Source organism: Erpetoichthys calabaricus, chromosome 12, assembly GCF_900747795.2.
Source record: "Erpetoichthys calabaricus chromosome 12, fErpCal1.3, whole genome shotgun sequence".
Classification (NCBI taxonomy): Eukaryota; Metazoa; Chordata; class Cladistia; order Polypteriformes; family Polypteridae; genus Erpetoichthys; species Erpetoichthys calabaricus.
In genome coordinates, this window is record NC_041405.2 from 21,603,493 (window position 1) to 21,630,380 (window position 26,888).

At 41.2% G+C, this 26,888-nt stretch overlaps 1 protein-coding gene across 1 annotated transcript; it reads right to left on the reverse strand.

Annotated features, from left to right (window-relative positions):
• Window positions 1-11,954: 11,954 nt before the first annotated feature.
• On the reverse strand, window positions 11,955-23,950 carry LOC114663244 (E3 ubiquitin/ISG15 ligase TRIM25-like). Its single transcript, XM_028816990.2, has 5 exons — window positions 23,328-23,950; window positions 21,014-21,109; window positions 18,860-19,093; window positions 15,776-15,935; window positions 11,955-12,245 (listed from the first exon to the last, which is right to left on the reverse strand). Exons 1-5 carry the CDS (start codon window positions 23,907-23,909, stop codon window positions 12,211-12,213), a joined length of 1,107 nt encoding a protein of 368 aa, XP_028672823.1. The 5' UTR covers window positions 23,910-23,950; the 3' UTR covers window positions 11,955-12,210.
• Between the last annotated feature and the right edge of the window lie 2,938 nt (window positions 23,951-26,888).

The window sequence follows — 26,888 nt, forward strand, 5'->3', positions numbered from 1 at the left end:
GCATAAATAGCATATTAACATTAATAACCATAAAAGTAATTAATAGCTTCTGAAGCATTAGATTTAGCATACATTAGAATGTCAAGCAAATAAGATATATCAAGCAAATAGTTAAATAAAAGACATTAGCCATATTGCATTATTTTTAAGCTTGGAGCAGAATTACCAATTTGGGAAAGGAAGGATAGAACAGGAAGAGAATGACGTGTAGAAACTGCTTGAGGACAAAAACAAGGGGGAATAAGAAAACACACCTCTTGAGTGATACCAAAAACAAAATGTGGAAAAAATGGTTCTGGTAGGCACGTGAGAAACCAGCTGGAATAGTGAGTCAGCAGAAACAGCAAAGGCACTGATACAACAAGGTCAAGGTGATGTAATGTATGGAAAGTAAAATTAGTGTATTCATGTATTAGTATAAATAAATATAGAGAAATATACAAGCATTAACCTTAGTGCAGATATTAATGCAAGTCAGGCCTGCCACACAAAGAATTAAATAAAGGTACATGCTATATTTCTTTTTAATTAAAGCTTAGCTTTAGCCGCTAAATAAAAAATAGCTTGAAGGCCAAGGGAAAGGGAAGTGATAACAGAGTGACCAAATATGGAAGAAGGAACATCTGCCCAGCCGAAGACCAATCAAAAATAAGCAAAACAGAAACTAAAAATGAACAATAGACAAGTAAAAGTACCACAGGCCAGATACAGGGGAGTAAGGAGATAATAATGGTTCCCATGAGAACTCGAGGTACAGTGCAGGAAGAAGTCAGAGAAAAGCAGCAAGTTAATTTGAGCGAGGTCAGAATGATAAGAAATTACTATATAAGTTTTGAGTCTGGAACTGTTCAGGGCTCAGCTCAATTTGGCTGTATTGGGTTGAGTCCGTGTTTTTTATTATTGTTGATTTATTGCAATAGAACTGTAGACTGCCTATCCTGAGTCTCCTAATAGTCTTCATTTCAGGTAAAAAGCCTTGTGGTGACAATTTTTCGCCACAACATCATCAGATTCTTAAAGGGATCTGTGACTCAAAAAAGGTTAAGAATTTCTGTTCTAGTAGTTTTTTTCAGAAAAGGTAAGGTTAGAGATAGGATAGAAATGTAAGGTGGCGGATCAACAACAACAACAACTTTTTCCTCTTGCTTGGATGAGATTGAGGCCTGGATGTCTAAGAACTTCCTCAAGCTGAACAGCACCAAAACTGAAGCTCTTTTAATTGGCACCCCCCCCATCAACTTCGTTCCTCTGTAAATTGTATGTCCTTTTCTGACCGTACCATTACCCTCTCCCCTTCTGTTACAAATCTGGGTGTCAAGTTAGACTCCCATCTGTCAATTGATATACATATTCATCACCTTTGTAAAATTGCATTCCTTCATCTCAGAAACATAGCCAAACTCTGTCCCTACCTCTCCCTCTGTGATGCTGAAAAGCTGGTTCATGCCTTTGTCTCATCCAGACTGGACTATTGTAATGCACTCCTCATCGGGATACCCAACAAGAGCCTTCAAAAGCTCCAACAAATTCAAAATAGTGCTGCAAGAATCCTGATGAAGGTGCGGAAATATGAGCACATTTCACCAATCCTTCAGTCGCTTCATTGGCTCCCTATCCATGACCGTATCGAATACAATCTCTGTTTGTTTACTCACCAGTGTATCCGTGGAAATGCTCCACAATATCTTAAAGAACTCCTTATATTACAATCCACTACAAGAAACCTCCGTTTTACAAAAACCCACCGCCTTTGCCCCCCTATGACCAAACTTCATACAATGGGTGACCGAGCTTTTGCAGCCGCTGCTCCACGGCTCCGGAATGCCTTACCAGAGAACTTGAGAATTCCCTGTTAGAATAACTTTTGCAAAGACAATTGACAAATCTCAGAGCCAAACATTTGAAAAAGTTGTTTTATTTAATAGAAAAATGAAATGAAATTCAATCACGGGCAGTAATACGTTGCATTGTCACAATGAAATTCCAAACACAGAATCAAAATCCAATGCGATAGTGATGAAAATTTAATTCAAAAAATTGTTTTTACTGAAATTTTACAGTAACAGTGTAAGTTTAAAAAGTATTTGCCTGTTAATTTAAAAGCCAAACAGAACAAAATCGTAATAATCGTAACAATTTACTTTCAAATTATTATGTTTTACTGTTTTTTACTATGGCTAATTACTCACTGTAATGTAGTACTAGGGTGTTGTACCGTGTTAGCCATTATGAATGTAGAGAAAAGCCAAGCAAAATGACACCTTTTATTGGCTAACTAGAAAGATTACAATATGCAAGCTTTCGAGGCAACTCAGGCCCCTTTGCCTGAAGAAGGGGCCTGAGTTGCCTCGAAAGCTTGCATATTGTAATCTTTCTAGTTAGCCAATAAAAGGTGTCATTTTGCTTGGCTCACTGTAATGTAAAATAGTTAGTTCTATTATGCATATGTAACAATTCCCATGAAAATAAAAATCTGTTTAAATTGTACATCTGCATCCCCATACATGAGCGGCAGAACCGCAAAGAGGCTTGCACGTAGTGCAGGCCCAGGGGTTGACGAGCAAAGCAAGCAAAAATTCTCCTTTAAATAGAATAGTGTTGGAGAACAGCTTCAGTAATTGTAATATTCCACTGAGACAGCAGGTGGCACTGTCTAGTAATGACATCTCTTCTCCTCCCTCTGTAAAAAGGAAAATTGGCACCTTTCCATTTATGATGTCATGATGAGCCACCTCTTCTTCACAGAATCCATCTTAACTAGAAGAAACATCATCTTGGGCAGTCTGCTTGCAAAGTTGGAACGACTCATTAGCGTTTTTACCACTCACTTTATTTCATTTTTTTCAAACGTGTAATTATACAGGGTTAGCTGTAAGGTGCCTCAAAACACTTTAATCTTCCGGTCTTGATTTTACACAAGAAAAGTTAAAATGGCCCCCTGCATAAATCCTGCAATATTTAAACAAGGTGAGTTTGTTCTTTATGGAGGAGTATTGGTGCCAAAATTAAATGCAATCCAACATGTTAACTAGATTACAATGCAATGCATATACACAAGGTGCATTTAGTCTTGCCATGGCTTTATTCTGTTATCATTAAAACCATATCATCCAAATCATTGATGGCTTTTCACTATGGCATGCAAGTTTTAAAGATGGGGAATGGTTAGTTCATAAGGCAGTGGATCCGCTATGATGACTTTATACTCTTACGTATTGACTGATTGCTGGAATGAGCTGGTATAACAGAAGCAGCAACGGGGAAGAATCCCCAACTGCTACAGTAACATCCTGTGGCCTGAGTGTGGATCCCAATGCCCCAGTGCAGTGACAGGGGACACTGTGCTATAAAAAAACGGTTCTGTCATTCAGATGAGACATAAAACTGAGGTCCTGATTCTCTGTGGTCATGAAAGATCCCTGGGCATCCTTTATAAAGAGTAGGGTGTATCCCAATGTCCTGGCTAAATTGCCCACCTCATCCATGTCATTCCAGCCCCCTAATCATCGCCTGTCTTTGATTGGCTAGCTACTTTCACCCCTTCACTACTTAAGAGTTAATGTGTTATGAGTGTACTGCTGCAAAAATGTCTGCTGTCATTCAGGTGGATGCAACACATTAGTGGTGGTTGAAGTGGCTTCACACACACTGAAGCACTTTGAGTGGTGAGAGAAGCACTAAATAACTATAAGGAATTATTATTATTATTATTATTATTATTATTATTATTATTATTATCATCCTTAGAACACATTCAAGAGCTAATGGGCCGAAAAGCTGCAGCATACAATTTTGTAGATCATCAACTGGGGTGCCAATATTCCACTAATGTGGTTTATAAACTCTCATAGATGGGGATTGACAGTACCGGCTATTACTAAACCTCTTGATGTATCAATCAGGACTGTCAGAAGAAGAATGGAACAACATGCTATAAGGCAAGCAAAACATATTAAACAACTTAACATAAGAGTAAATTTTTTTAGCAAGACCTAAAACATGCTTTTCTCCATTTCGGTTTATCATTCCACATTGACGACACTTACGTTTGGAAATCTTTAGAAGTGGAATGCCTCTTTGACCACCTTTTGATGCTGATTGGTCATTTGATTACATTCAGGTTAGGCACGATTAACGTGCTCTTCAATCGAAATGCAATACACCCAGAGCAGCAGCTAAGTGAAATTTATGACACGCGATTTATGGACATGAATTAAAATGCATGACACTTTTCATATTAAACTGACATAAAAATTGTGTGCCGTAGTGTAAAGCAATTGATCATTTGGGGGATAAGTTTTTAATTATGAAACAATAAAAACGTGCCAAAATGAAATGCACCACGCAAGTCCAATTTAGTGCAATGTAGTTAAGACATCTGCGGTGGGTTGGCACCCTGCCCAGGATTGGTTCCTGCCTTGTGCCCTGTGTTGGCTGGGATTGGCTCCAGCAGACCCCCGTGACCCTGTGTTCGGATTCAGCGGGTTGGAAAATGGATGGAAGGATGGATAGTTAAGACATTGGAATGCGGTTAATTTTGACGCAAATAATCTCCCATAGTTCTCCAGTTGTTTGTACTCTTCAGTGCCTCTGTGTCTTTCTAATGGAGTCACCATTAAGGAACTGCACAGGGTCATTCTTGACTACGAGGATGTCTACCATCCCCAAGTTCTATAGAAATTATCCGGAAAATAAAGAATTTCAATACGCAATACGGAATCTCTGAATCGCACAGTGAAAAAAAATTATGGGCCGTAATATGCATGTGTAAAAAAAAAAAAAGAAAAAAAGTCAGTTATAATTTTCTTAAAATGACAACTGAAAGATCTCATAAAGTAAAAGGTATTGATTGCTTTTGTATTATATTTCATTTTTGTAACATTTTAATTCATTTATCATTTATTTCATATACTGAAAAACTAGAATCAAACTCACATCTCAGAAAGTCTTCGCTGCTGTTTGGGTGCGATGGCCTTAGGCGGTAAACAGGAGCTGAAATCACTAAATAAAAAATAAAAAGACAAAAATATTAAGCAGCATTATGTTGTTCCTAATTCACGTCAGCAGTTTAGAAAAAGAAAAAACATTTTTAAAACACCAAAGTTGTACTTTAACACAATAATAATACTAAAGCAGAACTACTTTAATAGCTTTGGAGGGTCTTAAGCACATAAAAAACTTTGACTTTCGCCACAATCAGCCATCCACCATCTCAACCTTCCTGTCTGAAGTAACGGAGGCATTAGACAATATGTATTTAAGTTTTTAATCATATTATATACCATATGAAAGTATTATAATCAGTTTGCGCTGGTGAAAATACAACTTGGAATAGTGGTTCATGCTACTGCCTCATAGGCCCACCATCATCAGGTCAAATCCCATTTCATTTGTCACTAAGACTCATCACTATCGACTTCCAGATAGTGTTCAGAAGTCATTAAGAAGGCTAACAGAATGTGAAGATATATAGCGCCTTAATAGAGTACAAGTCCATGGAGGTTCCACTCAAGCTTTATAACACACTGGTGAGGCCTCATCTGGGGTACTGTGTGCAGTTTCGGTCAAAAAAGACATGGAAAAAGGGCAGAGAAGAGCGACTAGGCTGTTCCTAGGACTGCAGGGGATGAGTTATTAGGAAAGCAGAGCCTCTTCAGTTTAGGCAAAAGAAGATCAAGTGTTTATTATGAAGGGAATTAGTCCAGTGGATCGAGACTATCCACATCCAGTCTCCTCTACTTCAAACAAAACAGATTTAATTCTCTGAGTCTGTCAGAGTAGGACAGGTCATTAAGTCCTTGTCTGATGCTCAAACTCTGGTTCATTGTTTTATAATGTATCATATTGATTACTGTAATTCCCTGTTCATCGGTCTCCCTGCAAAATCTATACAGAATCTACAGTATATTTAGAACTCCGCAGCCAAGTCCTCACCCCCACAAAACGTTTAGCTCACATCTCCCCTATTCTTTCCCAGCTTCACTGGTTACCGGTTCCATCAATGATTAAATTCAAGATTCTGCTTCTCACCTTCAAAGCCTTACATAACTTTGCCCCCCTCTACCTCACTCAGCTCCTAGCTCCTTACACTCCTTGTCGCTCTCTCAGGTCCTCAAGCAGTAATTTCCTTACTGTCCCACGCACCAGACTCTCCACCCTGGGAGGCAGGTCCTTTAGTTCTATGGCCCCTCAACTCTGGAACGATCTTCCTCAGTCTCTCCGAGATTGCTCCTCTTTCTGCACCTTTAAATCTCAACTGTAAACTTCCCTCTTCTACAAACTTTTGTCTTCTGTGTAATTTTTTTTTTACTCTGTATGTAAAGCGACCTTGGGTTTGTGAAAGGCACTCTATAAATGCAACTTATTATTGTTATTATTATTGTTGCTCTGCTCTGCTCAGCTTCAATCACTGCTATGTCTTTCTTTTGGTGTGGTGACCAGAACTGTATACAGTACTTCAGATGTAGTCTCACTAATTGTGTTGTATAGGCACAGGGACAGCTTCCTCATGTCTCGTAGGACTCATATGCACAGTGGACACTCACTGTTACTGAATTTGAAACTCAGTTGATTATGAGGCTAAACTAAATTCAAGTTCAGGTTTACTGTGATGTGTATATAGTATATTGAAATTCTTATTTCTTTGGTTCTTTCCTTGCTGTTAGGCTTATACATAAATTCACTAAACTTGTGGGTATTCCCCATCCTTACCTTTATCTAATTGCCAGCTGCCTAACCATTCCAGGTCCTGCTTGAGAGATGACAGCTTTTTCCTAAAGTCATTGGACGAGAACTGAGTATTGACCACAGTGACAGGGACATGTCTGTTTCCAGGAGGGACATACAGAACTTCTGTGTGAGAACAGAAAAAGGACAGCGTTAAGAATGACAATCATAAAGAAAACAAAGAGCATAAAGATACAGACAGGAAAACAAAATGGTTCCAACCTGATTAACATAAATAGAACCCAGCAGTATCTGTCCAATAATGAACTCTTGAACCTCATGCTATAATTTTACCTGCAGTAAGTGGATGTGGTTGTCTGTCTGTCTGTAAAATCACAGTTAGTTCTGCATCTTTACTCTTCAGCTCCTCCTTCTCCTTGTTTAATGTCCATATGATATCTTCACCCTTACCCACTTCTCTTCTTTCTCACTCACTTTATTCAGCATGTTCCCAATGCAGACCATTAGATCTTATAAAGCTTTTTGACTTTCTTATAATTCTCTATCAGCTGAACTCTGATTGATAAAGAAAACAATGTACAGTATAGTTGTATTATTGTGGTATTTCCCTCCACTTACCCTTTACCTAGGGGTAAGTGTACTCATCAGATTTGATCTACTGTTGCACCTTAAAATTAACACACACATACATAGCTATACACATACACACAGAAACTCAACAGTGCCCTAGTAATGACACACACACAGAAGGTTAATCTGTAGCACTTTAAACCACACAAGTGCCTTAGGAATAACACAGCCTGTCACTCTCTTAGCATTTCAAGAGATTATTGGCACTGTGACACTAGGGGTCACTGTTGCCCCATTAAACCCACCAGACAGAACGTCCAGACATTTCTTCTTTCTGATATTGTGCCACAGTAGACACCACTAACATCAAAATAAACAATAAATCAATAATCAAATACAATAAATCACTCCTCCACTCCCAGCAGCTCTGTCACACTCCCTCCCAACTCTGGCTGGTTTCCCATAGTCCTTTAAATAGTCCTCGACCCAGAAGTGCTTCTGTCTGTCTGTCCATGTGATTCCATAGCACTTCTGGGTCGGATGAAAACTCTTATTTTTCTTCAGCCCAGAAGTACTTTTGTTCTTCCGTCCCTGTGACTTGGGAGTACTTCCAGGCTATAATAGAAACAAAAGTCTTCGTGTCTCCCTGCAGCGTCCCTTGGCAGCACCCACGGTATCCAGCAGGGCTGTGAAGCCGAACTCCATTTTCATGATGCCCTGCGGGCATCCGGGGCACCTTCATGTTGCAGGGAGGACTCCATCTACCGGCCTGGATGTGTTGGCCGGGGTAAACTGCCGGCCATCTCTCACAGCACGAACAGCATACATTGTTTTAATGATATCTCAGACCTAAATATTACTTTTGGTCTCCAAGAATACATTTAAATATACAAAGGCTCAGCACTCTTGACTATAGGCCATTTATCAGCCAAGGATGCCTCACTTTACGTACTGCTCCCTACTATTGGGTGGAGCTCTCACCCTTAGCCTTAATAAACCTCGCAGTACAGAGGTAATGGCAAATCTCCGGCTGCACCAGGTCCTCAAAGAAATCTACCTTATTACTTCAATCACTCTAGACATGAAGACAAAGTATAGAAAGTATCTATCTATCTATCTATCTATCTATCTATCTATCTATCTATCTATCTATCTATCTATCTATCTATCTATCTATCTATCTATCTATCTATCTATCTATCTATCTATCTATCTATCTATCTATCTATCTATCTATTACCTAGAAACCAACATTTTCCTTTTTTGTTATTCCTACAGAAGAGACTGAGAATATGCATTCTTCTAGCGTTTTTGGGATTCAGGTATCTTTTCTGTCTCCGGTGCATCTTTAGAATTGCAGTCTTATCTTAACTGGCAAAGTGAGAACAACAAAATGTCTACACATTTTTTTCGCTTCAGATCTTTATTTAAATAGACACGTACAGAATTAATGCACAGAAATACTTCTAGACAGGACTAAAAAGCTTTCTTCTTGTGTCAGTGCCATGAAGTTTTTGAAAGCAAAATGCAAGTTGCTTAGGGATTTTCTATTTTTTGTGGAGCTTCAGAGCTTTGCTGCAAACTAAATTTCATGCAAATTGTGAGGCTCATCATTAATTAGCACTGGCCAAGTGGGTGAGCTGGTAGACAGGGATCAGCTATCTGCTGTATATAGTCAGATTCAAACAAGCTGTGGAGTTGATCTTTAACTTCTTGTGGTGAAACGAGAAGCTGGGTTGTTCCAATTGTTTCATTTATTAATGATTTTAAAGTTTCTACTACAACCCGGTGTTTTAAGTTACTCTGGTACAAGATGCGCTGAGGAGTGCATGAGCTCACCAAATTCGATCATTACAAGCGGCAGTGTGGTGAATTAACAATTCAAGTTGTATTAAAGGAGGTTGTAAAACGAAACTCAGAGAAAGTGGTTGCTCGTTTGAGTTTTTTTGGAGCATGATGAGTACTTCGCAGGGGGAACAGGACAGGGAGCATTGACTCTGCTGAGCAGTTTTAATAGGAGCAGGGCTGAGGGCTGAGAGGAGGTTCTGCTGTGTGGTGAATTCTGTGTATGCCATACAATTGGAGCAGACAGGGATGGACAGGGAGGCCACTGGAATGAATGTGGATCCCGCAGAATGGTGATATCCAATGAAAGTTCAAAGCACCCTGGGGAAGCAGCGGTTACTGGCAGAGGTGGCAGCACTGTAAACTGTGAGTACTGAAGGAGATGCCAATTTGGATTGTCCACTGAGAGTGAGTGCAGCTCATATACTGTATATGGGGGCACCAACATCTTTTAAATGCTTAGGGCCACTAAAGGTCTTAATCCAGCCTTGTGTAACTCCATAAATGCAAAGTCCCATAACCAGTTATTGTTTTTTTAATAATTGTGGTTTGTTGTTGCTTAGTGCAAGGGTGACAGACTCGTTTGGGAATGGGCACCACACTGTTTAAAAATTTCATAAAAGGAGGCCATATCACCTTGCAAAAATCCAATTAATTGTCATTACTTAGTATGTGCCTAAAATTATAGCATTTATTCGAATAATCTTTGTTAGACAATTGGTGTGAATATAAAAAATAAAAAAGTAATTATCACTTTGTATTCATAAACTTTATTTCTCTGAACATTGTGCAAATAAATCTACTACTAAGCCCCTTTAGTGGCAGTGCTATTGACAGAATAACAATATATTTTTTTCAGATTACTGCACATTCACTTTGAGTTAACTTCGGGAAAACACAAATAAATGAGCCAAAGCTACTTAAACAGAACTCCCTGATACTGAACTATTTTGACTTTAACCAGCTCATCAAAATCTGCAGAGTGCAGCTTTCATCTTGTCATTTAAGGTAAGAGTGCACTTTTGACGTATTTGTGTTCATAATAGAAGGCATCTGCTCACAAGTGTCAGTACTTCCAAGAACACACAAAATCATTGAGGCAACAGTTGTCAGTTTTGGGCATTTTTGGTCCAAGACACATATAAACTGTGTTCAGACTTGTGTTGGCAAACATATCCTTCAACACAGCATTGCACTCTAAATCAGTTAATTCCATTTGTAGGTCCTCTCTGGCACGTCAGATGGGTTTATGGTGAACAGCGACTTTTAACACCTCAAGATGATTCAGGGCTTGAAAACGCTGCTTAAACTCAGTGTTCAGCCGTGTTATTTAATTTCAGTCCTGCCTGCGCTCTGATGTCCCTCAGAGAAGGGGAATATGCAGGATTGTTCTCTGCAAGCTATGCCTCTTGATTTAGTTTCTTGCTGAAATGCACAGATGCATGTCATGATATTCTGTTACAAGTTTGTTTAGACCTTGAGGGGTTGAGAACATTCAAGTGCTCCCACCATAACTGCAAGATCCCAGTTTTATCTGGGTTCACTCAATTCCGTTACCGCTTCCGCTTTTTGATTCATGAAAAGTCTGATTTCCATGCATATTTCCTAAAAACACTTGTGTGCAAAGCCTGTCAATCCATTCATTACACGACATAGAGGACCACCTAGGGCGCCGTCATTTCAGGGGCACCATTTATGAAAGTTATGATGTATATGCGCTTCATGTAAAGTCTCATTATGTGGAGTGAGTGCCATTTGTGAAAGTGCGCAAGCTCTGTACACAACAGGGCGCATGCTCCTTAGGTTATCAAGGAAAGGGGGCACCATAGAAATTTTCCATAGCTGGATTTACCATGGACCATAAGAATATGGTGCTGCTTAACCAGGTTCCACAAAAAGGGGCTCCCACATTAGATTAAAGAATTACATATATATTGTTAGAGACGGCCGGCAGCTCAATCTGGCCGGAACATCCCAGGATGGGTAGAATGGAGAAGGGCAACTTTTCCAGGATACTGCCTACCCCAGGACACTAGGTGGCAGCTCCCCTGGATGGTAAATGTACCCCGGATTCCCACAGGGCTTCATGGGAGATGGAGTTTGACTTCACAGCCCTGTTGGGTGCCGTGGGGGCCGCCAGTGGGAGCTAAAAAAAGGACCTGGGGACTCTTACTTTTCTTACAACCTGGAAGTACTTCGGAGTCACGAGGACGGAAGCCCACAGTACTTCCGGGATGTTTGAGGATGATGCGCTTAGTGACTGAAGAAGAAACAAAATAAAAATTAGGTAGGAAATCTCACATATTTGAGTTTCTGCACTTTGCTAGACATTGCAACAAACCAATTTTGCTTTAATATTATAGAGTGATGGACTACTCTATCTATCCACCAGTTTTCAAGCCTGTTTAATCCTCACACATTTAATCCAAATTAACGGATGATGGAGCGCAAATTCTAGCATTATTGGGCTCACACCAGTCTCACACATAAAGAGTCAGCAAGGCCCACCAGTTCACCTCACTTGATCAAAACTGGAGAACTGAGAGAAAATCTCAGAGACACGAGAAGAACATGCAAACTCCAGACACACAAAGGCCAGGAGTTTTAACAAAACTTGATGATGATGCTAATGACGGTGCCACCTCAATCACGTGTATGAATTCAACATGGAATTAAATTTTGTCCTATTGTATAAAAACTGCAAAGGCCTCTCTTGGACACATTTATTTATTTATTGTCAGAAGGAACAGCTGACAACGTCACTGTTTCTCAAGGTTCCAGAATTCATTTTCCAGCATAACTGCCTAATAGCTGGACTGACAGCAGCAGCACATTCCTTCTTATCTCTTGCGTTAACTAAAAGTCACAAAGCAGAAGAAGATGACATGAGTTCTGCTCCGCTCCGGTGAATCAGCAGTTCATCACTGGCTTGTTTTATTACTTTCCGCTGTTCACTTGTGAACTTCAAAACTCAACATTCAGATCCCATGGACTTCCCTAGATGTTCCCCTTAATATATCCATACCATGTGTGAAGGGTGCAATGTGGAAAAAAAAATGGGAAAATTGCTTAAAAAGTACACAAAATCTACTTTGTGTTCTGTGGTTCTCAAGGCTGCAGGATGAAAACTGGAGATTCACTCCCTAAGTGAAAAAGAGAAAGACAGAAATATAAAAATAAAAAAGTCAGACTTGCATAACCATCATGTTCAAATTATGACATACATTTTGATCACAAACTGACATACAGAAATGGAGGGTTTAGTGATCTGTAAAGCTGCTGTGATCGTAAGAGGGCTGATAGGCGATGAGATACACAAGCGTGTCCCTTTGGCTTCTTTTGTGCTCCTGCTATCTTTCCCAGTGTAGTCCTGCATTAAACATGCACTCCTCTTATTCTTTTTTCATTTATTCTAGAAAATTATTTAACAGTGGGATAGGTGAATGGAAAGCTTGATGTTCAGTCCACTCAAGCCATCTTTACAGATCAATAATTCGAGATGTTCTTACAGGCCTGGCTTGAATGTTACATCACTTGCAAAGCACAGCAAAGTAGAAGTTATTAGGCCGGTGGTCCAGTGTCTGTCATTGAATACAAGAAGAGTCAACCCCCGAAATGTTGGATTATGCAATAATTAAGCCAGTAGTTTTCAAACTTGAGACTGTAGACACCTGAATGGACACCATGGTGGCATTTGGGAGGTCCTGGCAAAGAGGAAGGTCCTGAAAACTCAATTGCGATTTTAAAAATTTGTTTTTAAATTGCTTGATAAAACAAAATTTCAAAATATTCTTTCACTGCTGTATAAAGTCAGGTCTTTATCATGGTAGTTATTATATAGAGCAGCTGTTCTTATTCTGTATGATATGTAAGCACCTGCCTGGTGACACAGTGAAGTGTAACTGCCCTCAGCAGGATTGTAATCTGTGCTTATTTTCCAATTAATTTCTTGTGGGATCTCTTGAACACAGACAGACACAGTATCCATCAAGGTGGAATGGAAGGATTATTTTGATCATTTTTGCTCCTTTTCCGGGGTGAATATCTATAATCAGGCACTCGTTACCAGGGCAGGCAGTGTGGTGTAGTGGTTACGGTTTTGGACTTCAGACCCTTAGGTTGTGTGTTCAAATCGTGTGTGACCATGAGCAAGTCACTTGACCATTCCTGTGCTCCAACTGGAAAAAAACAAAAGAAATGGAGCCAATTGTATCATGTTGGAAGTTGCCTTAGATCAAGGCATCAGTCAAATAAGTAAACGTTTTTGAGGTCAGAGAATTTGCTTTTCATGTAAGAATTAAGTTTCCGTGCCTTGTTTGCAAGTTCTCATTTTGAGCCTGAAGCAGTCCGAGTTTATGGATCTACTCTTGCATGCCTTTGTGCTAGACTGCTTATTCTTTTTTGTGAACTTTTGGTACTTTTTGTTCTTGAATATTTGGGACCTTGACTTTTGCCTGTTGCCTTGGGTTTACGATCCCCCAGGTTTTGAATTTTTTTCCTATGTTCTGACCATTTCTTTTCTCCTGATTATCTCTCTATATATAAAAGAAAATCCTGGAATGGAAAGCAAATGCAAGGCTACGATACGTGATAATCTCGAAAGACATTTTAAAGACCCGCGAGATCAAGGAGACTTGTCACGGTGAATCTCGCGGGGACCGTAAACATGTGACTTGGTGCCAAGAGATTGTCCCAGGGCCGTAGCAAAAAGGACAGCGGCTGTACAGGCTTTAAAAACATCGAAGGGCAGCACGACAGCAGCTACCCCAACCGAACGCGAGCAGCGTTATACATCCAGCAAGACAGAATTCAGCCACGCCCGCGGCCAGAAATAAAAGACAGGTTTTGCTTTTAAAACGTCACGTAAGACCAGGCAGTGAGCCATCATTTAAAACAAGTCAACAGACCTCTAAGCTAGCAGAGCTCTTAAAACAACGACATGCGACAGGCAGAAGAGGCAGCTAGCAAGCAGCAAAAAGACAGCAAATTATCCAAAGGCATATCCTTAGCGTACGTTCAGCCACAACACCCTTCACAACACGAGCAGTATTATACGTCTGGGAAGAAAGAGATGTAACCACGCACTGGGCAGGAAATAAAGAAACAAGTATTGTTTTTACAAAAGTTTTTAAAGTAAAAGTGAAAATAATGCATATGTAACAATTCACAAGAAAATAACAATCTCTTTAAATTGTAGATTGCCTGCCTAAGGTAAAGTCATCCCTGATGACTGGGGATGTGGGAATGAGGGGTCCTTTCATCGGATTAGCGCTATTTCAGATGTGGAATGGCAAAATGGGGGAGGCAGCTTGATGAATGAGGTCTCCAGGACTTAAAACAAATCCAAATCATATTATGTGATATCATCTAATGTGAAATTCTACTCCGTACTTCTAGAATTTTTATTTTTATACTGTATTGAGGATTTATTCTGTTCTATGTATTGTATTGTATTGTATTGACCCCCTTCTTTTGGACACCCACTGCACGTCCAACCTACCTGGAAAGGGGTCTCTCTTTGAACTGCCTTTCCCTAGGTTTCTTCCATTTTTTCCCTGCAAGGCTTTTTTTGAGAGTTTTTTCTGGTCTTCTTAGAGGGTCAAGGCTGGGGAGCTGTCAAGAGGCAGGGCCTGTTAAAGCCCATTGCGGCACTTCTTGTGTGATTTTGGGCTATACAAAAAAAAAATTGTATATCCGGTAAACCAAACACAGGGGTTGGTGAGCGAAGCGAGCAGGGGGCGGAGCCCCCTAGTCCTTATTAAAATAACTCAGCTCGCTACAAGGATTCTAAAATGACATTAGTTTCCCATGTGAATGGGGATATAAATGAGTTTCTGTCTGGAGCTTCAACATTGGGTGTTCCAATGGCAATCGCATCCTAGAATTCTTTGAGAAGTGCAATGCATGTGGCGTCATCAGTGAGACCGTATTTAGGACAGGACAGGCGTATACTCCGTATCCGAGCTTGATGGATTAATGCAAGAAAAATCCTTTCTTTATCCTCCTGGTATTTAGATTATTTTCTTCTGTCATTTGGTCTTTGGTTTTCGGTCTGAGATTTCAATGTAGCGTTGCTTGGTTTGATTCCCCGCTCTGACCTCAGCTTGACTAGGTTTAGCTCCTGGTCCTGTTCATTAAATATATATACGGTCTCACTCTGAATCTGTAAACGTAAGCACAGTACTGAAGACATCATCAACGTGACACCTACAGCCATGTACATTACTCGCATCATGACCAGTCCACTACATTCTTGTAAATATGACCATTTCAAGGCGTATCAAGGCATATTCAAAAAGCATCTTTACGCAATACCTACAGTGAGGATGTAATTCCATAATTAGGGTTAAGGTTAGGGTTGGAGAGGGCTCTAGACATGCTAACAAAAGACGAGTGAAGGAAATGTTAACAGGAATGGGATAACTGCTGGGACCAGTGTATTGCATCTCAAGGAGAGTATTTGAAAGGTAACTTAATGGGAATTGCTGTAAGTTTTTATAATAAAGGTTTTTTTTTTTATAACTCCCCAGGAATTTTGGGTCCTCCTTCGTATACTGTATATTTTCAGTGTTACAGTACATATACTTTGAACCATTGCAGTTTATGCAATTACTGCATGATTAAAATGAAAGAAAAAATTAAACCATAGAAAACTTCAGACAGTAAAAGTTACCATATTGGGTGCATTTCTCAAATTTCCACTGACTGATCTTGTCCAGATATTCTTTTAAATGAGACATTTCCTTCCTTTGATCCTCAGCAGAGAATTTGACATCGACTGTGACTCGGAGTGCATCTTCATCTCCAGGTATGACATAGAATGATGAGAAATTCTATATGAGAAGAGAAGAAGATAATAAAATAAAATAAAATAAGGTGACATTAAAGAGAATGGAAGTGTCCCATAACCTACATTTTTGGGGCCCTGAAGCTTGAAGCTTGAACTGTTATGGGGAGGCCCCTCCACAACTTCCAACGAGGTCAGAGGTAACCACTAATATCTTCCTCAATGGGGCTGTTCCAAGACAGAATATTTTAAAAAATGGAATCACTACACATAGGGGTTGTAAATACTACACGGGTTAGACGGGCATCCCGAACAGAGAAGGGGATGGTTTCTTACCCAGACAGAAGACTGGGCAGACAGATGGGCAACCCGACCAAGAGGAAAGGAGAAGCCAGACACAGAAGTGATGGCCGGAGGAGATGGCCGGACAGCCCACCAGAAGTGGAAGATATTGCTGGCAACTTTTCATTTCCCCCAAAACAGGAGATGGCAGCAGACCTCTGTATCAGCACCTACATGAGAACCAGTAGGTAATGTTGGGTGATGTAGTTCAGCACTACAGCCCTTCTGGGGACCATGGGTGCCACAAGGGGGTGCTGTCAGGAGATGCACTCCCTAAAATGGGACTTCTGTATGATCCGGAAGTACTTCCTTCAGGAAGTACTCCCGGGTCCTTAATAAAAGGGACTGCACTCCCTTCTCCAGGTGAGTTGGAGCTAGGAGGACATGGAGCAACACTCAACTGGAGGAGGGCAGTGCGGTGGTGAGAGAAATTGTGGAGAAGAATTGGATTATGGAGAGAGAAACCTGTGCTTTTGTTAACTTGTGGAGGTATTGTGTATTTTGATGCAATAAATATACCTTTATTTAAACCCAAGGCTCTGTGTGTGTTCATGCTGGGGGTCTGGGGCTCGCTGATGCCCTGGTTTCCAACACAGGGTTTTGAAAAGCCCTTCTCATACAGTAGAGTATATAGTATATACTGTATAGAGTATACAGTAGTATACACCCCAAATGTTTCTGGGGCCCTGAAGTTTAAGTTTCATTAGTTTGACAGTAGAGCTGCCTCCAGCCATTAGGAGCTCCCCGTAATAATCCCAGGTGTTCTTGTTCTATTTAAAGTAAGGAAAACAAATGTCTTGTGGGAAGGTAACTCTTTGAGCTAAGGAAGACAGATGTTTCAAGGTAACATACAGAGGGAAAAATAAGTATTGAACGTGTCAACATAAATATGTTTAGTCCATAACTTAGTTATGTGTAATAAAGTGGAATGACACAGGGAAAAAGTATTGAACACATTAAGAAAAGGAGGTGCAAAAAGGCATGGAAAGCCAGAAAACCAGTTGACATCTGTCAGTATTTAGAAAGCAATCCTGAGATCCGCCTATCCTGAGATCCACCTATCAGTGCAAATTAATATCAGTTGGTTTAGTCCTAATTGATGGCCTATAAAAAGGTTTCTCATTCCCAAGGTGTCACACAAGAAACATCTCATGATGGGTAAAAGCAAAGAGCTCTCTCAAGACCTTCGCATTTACCAGCATGCTGAAGATGAAACGAGGGTGGACATTTCCCAAACACACAGCCAAGGAAACTCTCAATTGGTTTCAGAGAAAGAAAATAAAGCTGCTAGAATGGCCCAGTCAATAAGCCGACTTGAATCCCATTGAAAATCTATGGAAAGAACTGAAGATCAGAGTTCATAGAAGTGGCCCCCCGGAACCTTCAAGATTTGTAGACAGTGTGTGTGGAAGAATGGGCCGAAATCACACCTGAGCAATGCATGCAATTCTTTTCTCCATACAGGAGGCGTCTTGAAGCTGTCATTACCAACAAAGGCTTTTCTACTAAGTATTAAATAAATGTCAGTAAGCGTGGTCAATGCTTCCCCCCTGTGTCATTCCACTTTATGACACATATCTTAATTTATGGACTTGTTTTGATTTCTTTGTATGTGTGGATTACTTGGGCTGTGACCGACATCTGGTATAAATTTCATGCCAATAGTCCCATTAGAAATATATTTACTGAGAAAAACGTTGACACGTTCAATACTTATTATTCCCGCTGTAGTTCTACTCACTACTGATGGTGTGGCGATATGTTGCATGTTGATTAATGCATTCAAGTAAGACTTTCACTGTGCTCTGAATGTGTGACAACAATGACCCTATGAACGTATGAAAATTAAACATCTCTCTATTTTAAAAGGAAATCATGGGACGAGACTTTCTCAGAGATGATTTCAAGTCCCACGAGAGATAATTTCAGGTCCAGCGAGACGAGACTTTTTGCTAAGAGATTTTGACAAGCCCCGCCCTCCTCTCAAATATTTACAACCATGCCCACGGTCCAATCACTTCTTATTTGTGTGAATGCTGTTGTCAGACACAATTCCTGCGCTCTCAGCTGCAAGCGGGGTCAGAAATAAAAGACAACGAGTAGAAGACAAAGTAGAACGTCGTAAAGAGGTTCAAAAACTTTGGCGCGATACACATGCAGAGCACATTAGAGATTATGAAAATACTAAAATTCAAAACTCTCAAAAAACTGATAGTAAAGATCGCATTAGCGCTAACAAATGGAAATTATTACTCGGTGAAATAACGGAAAAGCGAAGAGAGATTGAATATTTGGACATAGGTGAAATGACAGAAGTATGTAGATATTGTTTGGCTTTAAACTTTAAGTTGGAGACTTGTAGATCGTCTAATTCATGTTACCATCAGGGACAAGTAGTGTTTCTTCCCAATGAAGAGGCCTATCCATGAGAATTAAAAGATTTGTTGTTTGGTGAAAGTGAAATCCACATACATGAGTGGTAGAGATGTGAAGTGGCTGGCGCGTAGGCGAGCGAAGCAAGCAGGGGTCAGAGCCCCCTAGTTCCCTAAAAAAAGCAGAGACCCAGAGATCTTGTTCGCTGCCCTCATCTTTGCTCAAAAGGGATTCACTCTGATGTCTGTCACTCACCTTGAGGAACTGAATATCATCATCGGTCTTTAAAAGTTCACTGAGCTCAGTGTGGCCCCTCTCCAGCTCTTCAGACTCCTTCTCTAGTTGCTGCTTGATTGCTTCAGCTTTTTCTATTTCTTTCCTTTCTACCTCTCTGATCTGCTCGGTCAGTTTCCAGCAGGTTCTCTCAATGGACCACCTCAGATCACTGAATCGATTCTCAGTTTCTTGTATTTCCATGGATGCAGAAATCTGATTCAACAGAGAAGTAACTTCACTTAGATCCTTCAGTTTTTTTTTTCTCTGCACAATCCTATTTTCATTCCCAAAACTGCACTGGTTCTTGTCTTGTATTCAAAACAAAATGAAAGTACACATTACTGAGACTGAGATACTGGTGTGTACCCTAAGGGTGATCCCACTTAGAAAAGACACGTCGGGACTTTCTTGGATTCAGGACACAATATGGTAAGTACAATCAGCAAGGCTTACCATCACAAACCCTGCATAATGTTTGGGACAAAGACACTTTATCCCTCAATTTACCCCTCAGTTCCACAGTTTAAAATAACAAATCAAACAATTCAGACCAGATTAAAGTGTACATTGCTTACATTTCAGTCACAACACTTTTTCTAAATGGTCCCCACATTTCAGGGTACCATAATATTTGGGACAATTGGTGTTTGTGAATCCTCAGGTGTGTTTCATTGGTTCATAAGATATTTCTGCCTGCTTCTACCCTTTGGAGTCTGTTGTTGCCATTGTTCAACATGAAGACAAGAGCTGTGTCGATGAAAGTCAAAGAAGCCAATATGAGGCTGAAAAACTAAAATAAAACCATTAAAGACATCAGCAATACTTTACATGACCTGAATCAACAGTCTGGAATATCAGCAAGAAGAAAGACCACACTGGTGAACTCAGTTATCACAAAGGGACTATTAGGCCAAAGTAGACCCCCACTGCTGATGACAGAGTAATCCTCACTATGATAAAGAAAAGCCCAAAATGCCTTTCTGGCAGATCAGAAACAGTCAGGAGGGGGCCGATGTGTGTGTCAAAGACCACTATCAGCAGAAGATGTCATGAACAGAAATACAAAGGCCACACTACAAGATGCAAACCACTCGTTAGCCACAATAATAAAACGGACAGATTATAATTTGTGATAAAGGACGTAGGAGCTTGTAGAATTCTGAGAAAAGGTCTTGTGGACTGATAAGACAAAGATGAACCTGCTTGAGAGTGATGGCAAGAGCAGAGTGTGGAGAAGAAAAGGAACTGCCTGAGATCCAAAGCAGACCACCTCATCTGTTAAACATGGTGGTGGTGGGAGTGTTATGGCTTTAGGCATGTATGGATGCTACAGGTACTGGCACACATCTCTTCATTACTAATGGAACTGGTATCAATAATGAATACTGGGGTGTATAGAAACATCTGATCTGCTCAAGTTCCAGTGAATACCTCCAAATTCACTGGATGGTGCTTCATCCTACAAGATGATAATGAGCCAAACATGCTAACCCAACACAGGAGTTTCTCAAAGCTAAAACAGAAGAGAATTCTTGAATGTCCAAGCTAGTCACCTGATTTAAATCCAATTGAGCAGGCCTTCTATATGCTGAAGAGAGAACTTCAGATGGCAGCATGAGAGGCTTGGCAGAGCATCAACAGAGAAGACCCTCAGCACCTGGTGATATCTGTGAATCGCAGACTTGAAGCAGTCATTGAAGGCAAGGATATGTGAAAAAGTCCTAAATTTAATGGCTTTAATAGACCTGCCATTGCTGTGCCCCAAACACTATGGTGCCCTGAAGTGGGGGGACCATGTAGAAAAAGTGTTGTCATTTTTACAAGCTGTGACCGAAATGTATCCAAATTCCCTTAAATGAATGATTGCAATGTTTAATTTAATCACATCTGAATTACTTGATTTTAAACTGTGGATCAGAGGGGGAAATCAAGAAAGAATGTGTCTGTGTCCCAAACATTGACTGGGCTCTGGTTATGCTTGTCCCACCTCCTTCTATGTCTCAGGTTTTGTGTCAAAGATAAAAGTTTTAATTTTACAAGTATTGTCTTGGCATGACTATTTTAAATCCTGACTGCTTGGTGTAAGGATGCCAGCCATGCTGTCTGTTGTGCCGGCTTCCCACTAGAACTCACCCGAAGCATAGCCATAGCTGCCGTGATCTCCGACAGCTTCTTCTCTCTCTCATTTAGTCTTCGTTTCACTTCTAAAAGTGTCGCCTTCACCTCCACCTGTAAGGGAGCAGAGTAGAAAATGTACGGCAGGAAATGATGAAGCTGGAGGACACAAGGAGCCCGTGACTTTTCTGTGCTCTGATCTGCTTCTGTGAATTTTATTTTAACATACATATTTGAAGTTGGTTTCTTCTGCTTGGTCTTATGTGCCCATCTCCTTTACAAAGAACAAAGATTGGTGCAAATGGCAACTTACTGAAAACTACTGAAGATGAAAATCTCTGTACAGCTATGGCCAAAGGTTTTGAGAACAACACAAGTATTGGTTTTCACAAAGTTTGCTGCTTCAGTGTTTTTAAATCTTTTTGTCAGATGTTTCTATGGTATACTGAAGTAGAATTACAAGCATTTCATGAGTTTTAAAGTCTTTTATTGACAGTTACATTAAGTTTATGCAAAGAGCCAATATTTGCAGTGTTGCCCCTTCTTTCTTTTTCAAGACCTCTGCAATTCGCCCTGGCATGCTGTCACAATCAATGTTTGGTGTTTGTCAGAATTGTTGGATTTTTGTTTGTCCATCTGCCTCTTGAGAATTGACCACAAGTTCTCAATGGGATTAAGTTCTGAGGAGTCTCCTGGCCATGGTCCCCAAATTTGGATTTTTGAGCGCTGCCATCAGTCCTGTGTCAGGCCAACAGTAAAGCATCCCGAGACCATTCATGTGTGGAGTTACTTCTCAGCCAAGGCAGAGGACTCACTCACAATATGGCCTAAGAAAACAGCCATGAATAAATAATGGGACCAAAATATACTCCAAGAGCAACTTCTCCCAACCATCCAAGAACAGTTTGGTGACCAACAATGAACAATCCAGCATGATGGAGCACCAGGCCTTAAGTCAAAAGTGAGAACTAAGTGGCTCTGGGAACAAAACATAGAAATAGGAAACTCCCCAGACCTTAATCCCATTGAGAACTTGTGGTCAAGAGGCCGGCGGACAAACAAAACTCCAACAATTCTGACAAACTCCAACCATTGATGATGGAAGGATTAGCTGCCATCAGTCAGGATTTGGCCCAGAAGTTGACTGACAGCATACCAGGGCGAATTGCAGAGGTCTTGAAAAAGAAAGAAGGGTCAACACTGCAAATATTGACTCTGTGCATAAACTTAATGTAATTGTCAATAAAAGCCTTTGAAACTTATGAAATGCTTGTAATTATAATTCAGTAGACCATAGAAACATCTGACAAAAAGATCTAAAAACACTGCAGCAGTAAACTTTGTGAAAACCAATACTTGTGTCATTCTCAAAACTTTTGGCCACGGCTGTACTTGCATCATCTGGAACTGGTACATCAAAAAAAAAAAAAGATACTTAATGTTTTTAATAGTTCTGTGTTTCACGGGCTGTGTCAACTATGTACTACATATTCCATGTACAGGTTCTTGGCAGCACTATGGAGCAATTCACTCAGGTGTATGCAGATACACATTAATTCAGGTCTGTTCATGTGTGTGTACCATGTTTAAAAGCACACAGATTTGAATGTTTTCATGTAATAATTCTACATGAGTGGGAGAGCTATGTAAGATGGTGATCTGAGTGGTACCAAGAACAGTTCATAAGAGATGACAGTGGGTTCCCTCAAACAATAACAAATCTAAAAGCTGTTCAGTCATACTTGTTAAGGGCTATGCTCAGGTATACACAGGTGGGTGAGCCTTTGGTGCCCTGGACAATGGGGTCTCCATTAAGAAGAATGCAGTTTGTGATGTTAAAGGACTGTGTGAGAAACACTGGAGCACCAAAAGGAACAGTCTGGTCTCCTTTTCTCTTCCCTCTGTACCCCTCCGACTGTAAATATTAACACCAGGTCATGTCACTTGCAGAAATTCTCAGATGATTCTGCACTTGTGGGGTTTATTAATAAGGGGGATGAAACAAAGGAGAGGAGTCAGGTGGAGAACTTTGAGAACATGTCTGGTCACTTTGTAGAGGTGGATGTACTGTAGAGTTGGTCCATTCCTACAAGTACTTGGGGGTTCACATCAATGTCAGATTGGACTGGTCTCAGAACACAGAGGGACTATAGAAGAAAGGCTAGAGCAGACTCCCATTTTTCTTAGGAGGCCTCCATTTGTGACTTCCAGAGTCAAAGGTTTTACTTTTTTAAAGTACAAAGATGACATTTATCAGCACAACTGAAACGAGCAGCACATTTCAACTAAGCTGTTCTCACCCATTTACTAAAAAACCCAAAGCCCTGCTCACCTGCTTCTCTTCTCTTTCTGTGTCGGACATCACCAAGGTGTGGTTCTTGTGCTCAGTCACAACGCACAAATGGCAGATGCCACACTGGTCGGTCTTGCAGTAAATCTCCAGGAGGCTGTTGTGCTTTGAGCAGATCCTCTGCTGCAGGTTTCTGGTGGGTTTGTCCAGCTTGTGTTTCTTGAGCGCTTCACACTCCTGGTGAGTTTGGAGGTGAGTCTCACAGTAGGAGGCCAGGCAGGTTAAGCAGGTCTGGATGGCTACCTGCTTTCTCTCTGAGCACACATCACAGGGGACGTCACCTGGACCTGCAATGGTGCCTGGTAAAGTTGAGTCATGTTCTGGTGCCTTCAGTTTTTCTAGTATATCAGCTAATAAGGGATTTTTGGAAAGGGTGGGTTTTGAAAAAAAGCTTTCTGTACACTGAGGGCATCTGTAGTGTTGCTGAGTGTGCTGCCAGCAGTCTCTAATGCACTTTAGGCAGTAGTTGTGCCCACAGGGGATTGTGACGGGCTCCTTCAGGGTCTCCAGGCACAGGGCGCACACAAAATGATCTTGAGGCAGTACAATGATCACTGCCATCATCCCTGTGTGGAAGGAGCCAAACTGACACGCTGATGAGTGTACTGGAGGTTAAGTAGTGCCGTGTGACTCACATGAAGGAACAACATCAGTGGAACATTGTGTCATAATAAAAGAAGGTGTGGCACCCGGGGACTTTACTTACAAGGCTGACAGTTCAACTCTGGCCTCTGCGCTCTGTGCTGTCCTGAGCACCAAGTGCACAAAATACAATTGTAGAATATTTGAAGTCACCTTAGGTAATGATGTCAGCTAAAGTACACGATAAAAACAATAATAAAACGTTTCTCTCTATTGAATATCACCTTGGGTCTCTCCTACTCAGGGGCTCTGTAGTTTATTTTTAGCAGTTGTCGTGTAAATGTGAGGGGTGTCGTTGGCAGTTTGTGTCTTTCCCTAGTCCTGTTAATGGTGGAATGTCTGGATTTCTAATAGCAGCCAATGGTTCACATGGAAAGAAGCACCTGACTCGGAGGACCAAATCAACTGTAAGGGGAGGAGCCAACCAGCCGTGATAGGAGAAAGGTGGAGAAGAAGGGAAGAGAGCGCCAGATCAGTAGGAGAAGTCAAGACTCTGAAAAAATAAAAGCAAGAGGGAAAGCTGCACTCCCCACTGAAGGTTAGTCAGGTGAAGTGGGGTTCATTTCAGGAAGAATCATTTTCCTTTCCTTCGGTGGGGTGAAGTTAATTGGGGAAGGATCTGACATGCCAGCGTAAGGGACGGTGCATGATAAGAGTTGCCCAGGATTTGATAGATAGATAGATAGATAGATAGATAGATAGATAGATAGATAGATAGATAGATAGATAGATAGATAGATAGATAGATAGATAGATAGATAGATACTTTATTAATCCCAATGGGAAATTCACATTCTTCAGCAGCAGCATACTGATACAATAAATAATATTAAATTAAAGAATGATAATAATACAGGTGAAAAAAACAGACAATAACTATGTATAATGTTAAATATTAACGTTTACCCCCCCTGGTGGAATTAAAGAGTCGCATAGTTTGGGGGAGGAACGATCTCCTCAATCTGTCTGTGGAGCAGGACAGTGACAGCAGTCTGTCGCTGAAGCTGCTCTTCTGTCTGGAGATGACATTATTTAGTGGATGCAGTGGATTCTCCATGATTGATAGGAGCCTGCTGAGCGCCCTTCGCTCTGCCACAGATGTTAAACTGTCCAGCTCCATGCCAACAATAGAGCCTGCCTTCCTCACCAGTTTGTCCAGGCGTGAGGCGTCTTTCCTCTTAATGCTGTCTCCCCAGCACACCACTGCGTAGAAGAGGGCGCTTGCCACAACTGTTTGATAGAACATCTGCAGCATCTTATTGCAGATGTTGAAGGAAGCCAGCCTTCTAAGGAAGTATAACCGGCTTTGTCCTTTCTTGCACAGCGCATCAGTATTGGCAGTCCAGTCTAATTTATCATCCAGCTGCACTCCCAGATATTTATAGGTCTGCACCATCTGCACACAGTCACCTTTGATGATCACTGGGTCTATGAGGGGTCTGGGCCTCCTAAAATCCACCACCAGCTCCTTGGTTTTGCTGGTGTTCAGGTGTAGGTGGTTTGAGTCGGACCATTTAACAAAGTCATTGATTAGGTCCCTATACTCCTCCTCCAGCCCATTCCTGATACAGCCCACGATAGCAGTGTCATCAGCGAACTTTTGCACATGGCAGGACTCCGAGTTGTATTGGAAGTCCGATGTATATAGGCTGAACAGGACCGGAGAAAGTACAGTCCCTTGTGGCGCTCCTGTGTTGCTGACCACAATGTCAGACGTGCAGTTCCCAAGACGCACATACTGAGGTCTGTCTTTAAGATAGTCCACGATCCATGCCACTAGGTATGAATCTAATCCCATCTCTGTCAGCTTGTCCCTAAGGAGCAGAGGTTGGATTGTGTTGAAGGCGCTAGAGAAGTCTAGAAACATAATTCTTACAGCACCACTGCCTCTGTCCAAGTGAGAGAGGGATCGGTGTAGCATATAGATGATGGCATCTTCCGCTCCCACCTTCTCCTGATATGTAAACTTCAGAGGTACGGCTCTGCGCATCCTTCACAAGAACAGACTGTAAAGGATCATTAATGACTGTGGATAGTTAAAGATAGGACTCTTGTCTTCATTCATGCTTTTCTTACATGTGTTATTTGTGTATTTGTGGTGCATTTTGTGGAGTGTTTTGTTTTGTGATTCGTGAGTGGGGTGGAAGCACAGGTCAGGTCAGGTCAGGTTGGGGAGCATGCACTGGTACAGTGTGTTGCTGCACCCACCACATGACAAAACAGCTCAGGATCCTAGTTGGCAACCCCCCAGGCAGACACACGGTCCTGTCCCACCCTCCGAAAATGACCCTCTATCTGCTGTGCCAGGTGTTATGTGGATGTCCCACTGGCCTGGTCCAGATGCTCAGATCCTCAAAAATGAGGATCCCTTGAGCCTGATCATCCTCAGGGAATCACGTCACATGGCCGTAGTGCCGTAACTGACGCTCCCTCACGGTGCAGGTAATGTGCCTCATTTGGGACTCCAGGAGCAACCGCTCATTCAACACAAAGTCAGACCAGAGGTACACAAGGATTCTCTGTAGAGACACAGTACCGAAGGAGTCCAGTCTTCATCTCAGGTCACTGGACAGCATCCATATAACAAGACAGAGAGCACCAGGACTCTAAAGACTTTGACTTTTGCAAAGATATCAGGAGCACCACACATCCCTTCCCAGCGACCTCATGACTCCCCATGCTCTCCCAATCCATCTACTGACTTCATAGGAAGAGTCACCAGCAACATGAATGTCACTGCCGAGGTTTGTAAACCTCTTGACGAGGTCGACATTCTCTCCACAGACAGACACACTGCTGATGGCTATGCCCAAAAGGTCATTAAAGGCCTGGATCTTGGTTTTTATCAGGACACTCTCAAGCACAGACACTCAGACTCCTCACTCAGTCTCTCGAGTGCCC

What these genes read in the sequence shown, in the direction of transcription:
- LOC114663244 (XM_028816990.2), bottom strand. Translation starts at nt 23,909, where the DNA reads ATGATGGCAGTGATCATTGTACTGCCTCAAGATCATTTTGTGTGCGCC. An exon ending in CAGAAAGAGAAGAGAAGCAG is followed by an intron (nt 21,110 to 23,327) that starts GTGAGCAGGGCT and finishes GCTCCCTTACAG; the next exon opens with GTGGAGGTGAAGGCGACACT. An exon ending in ATGATATTCAGTTCCTCAAG is followed by an intron (nt 15,936 to 18,859) that starts GTGAGTGACAGA and finishes CTTCTCATATAG; the next exon opens with AATTTCTCATCATTCTATGT.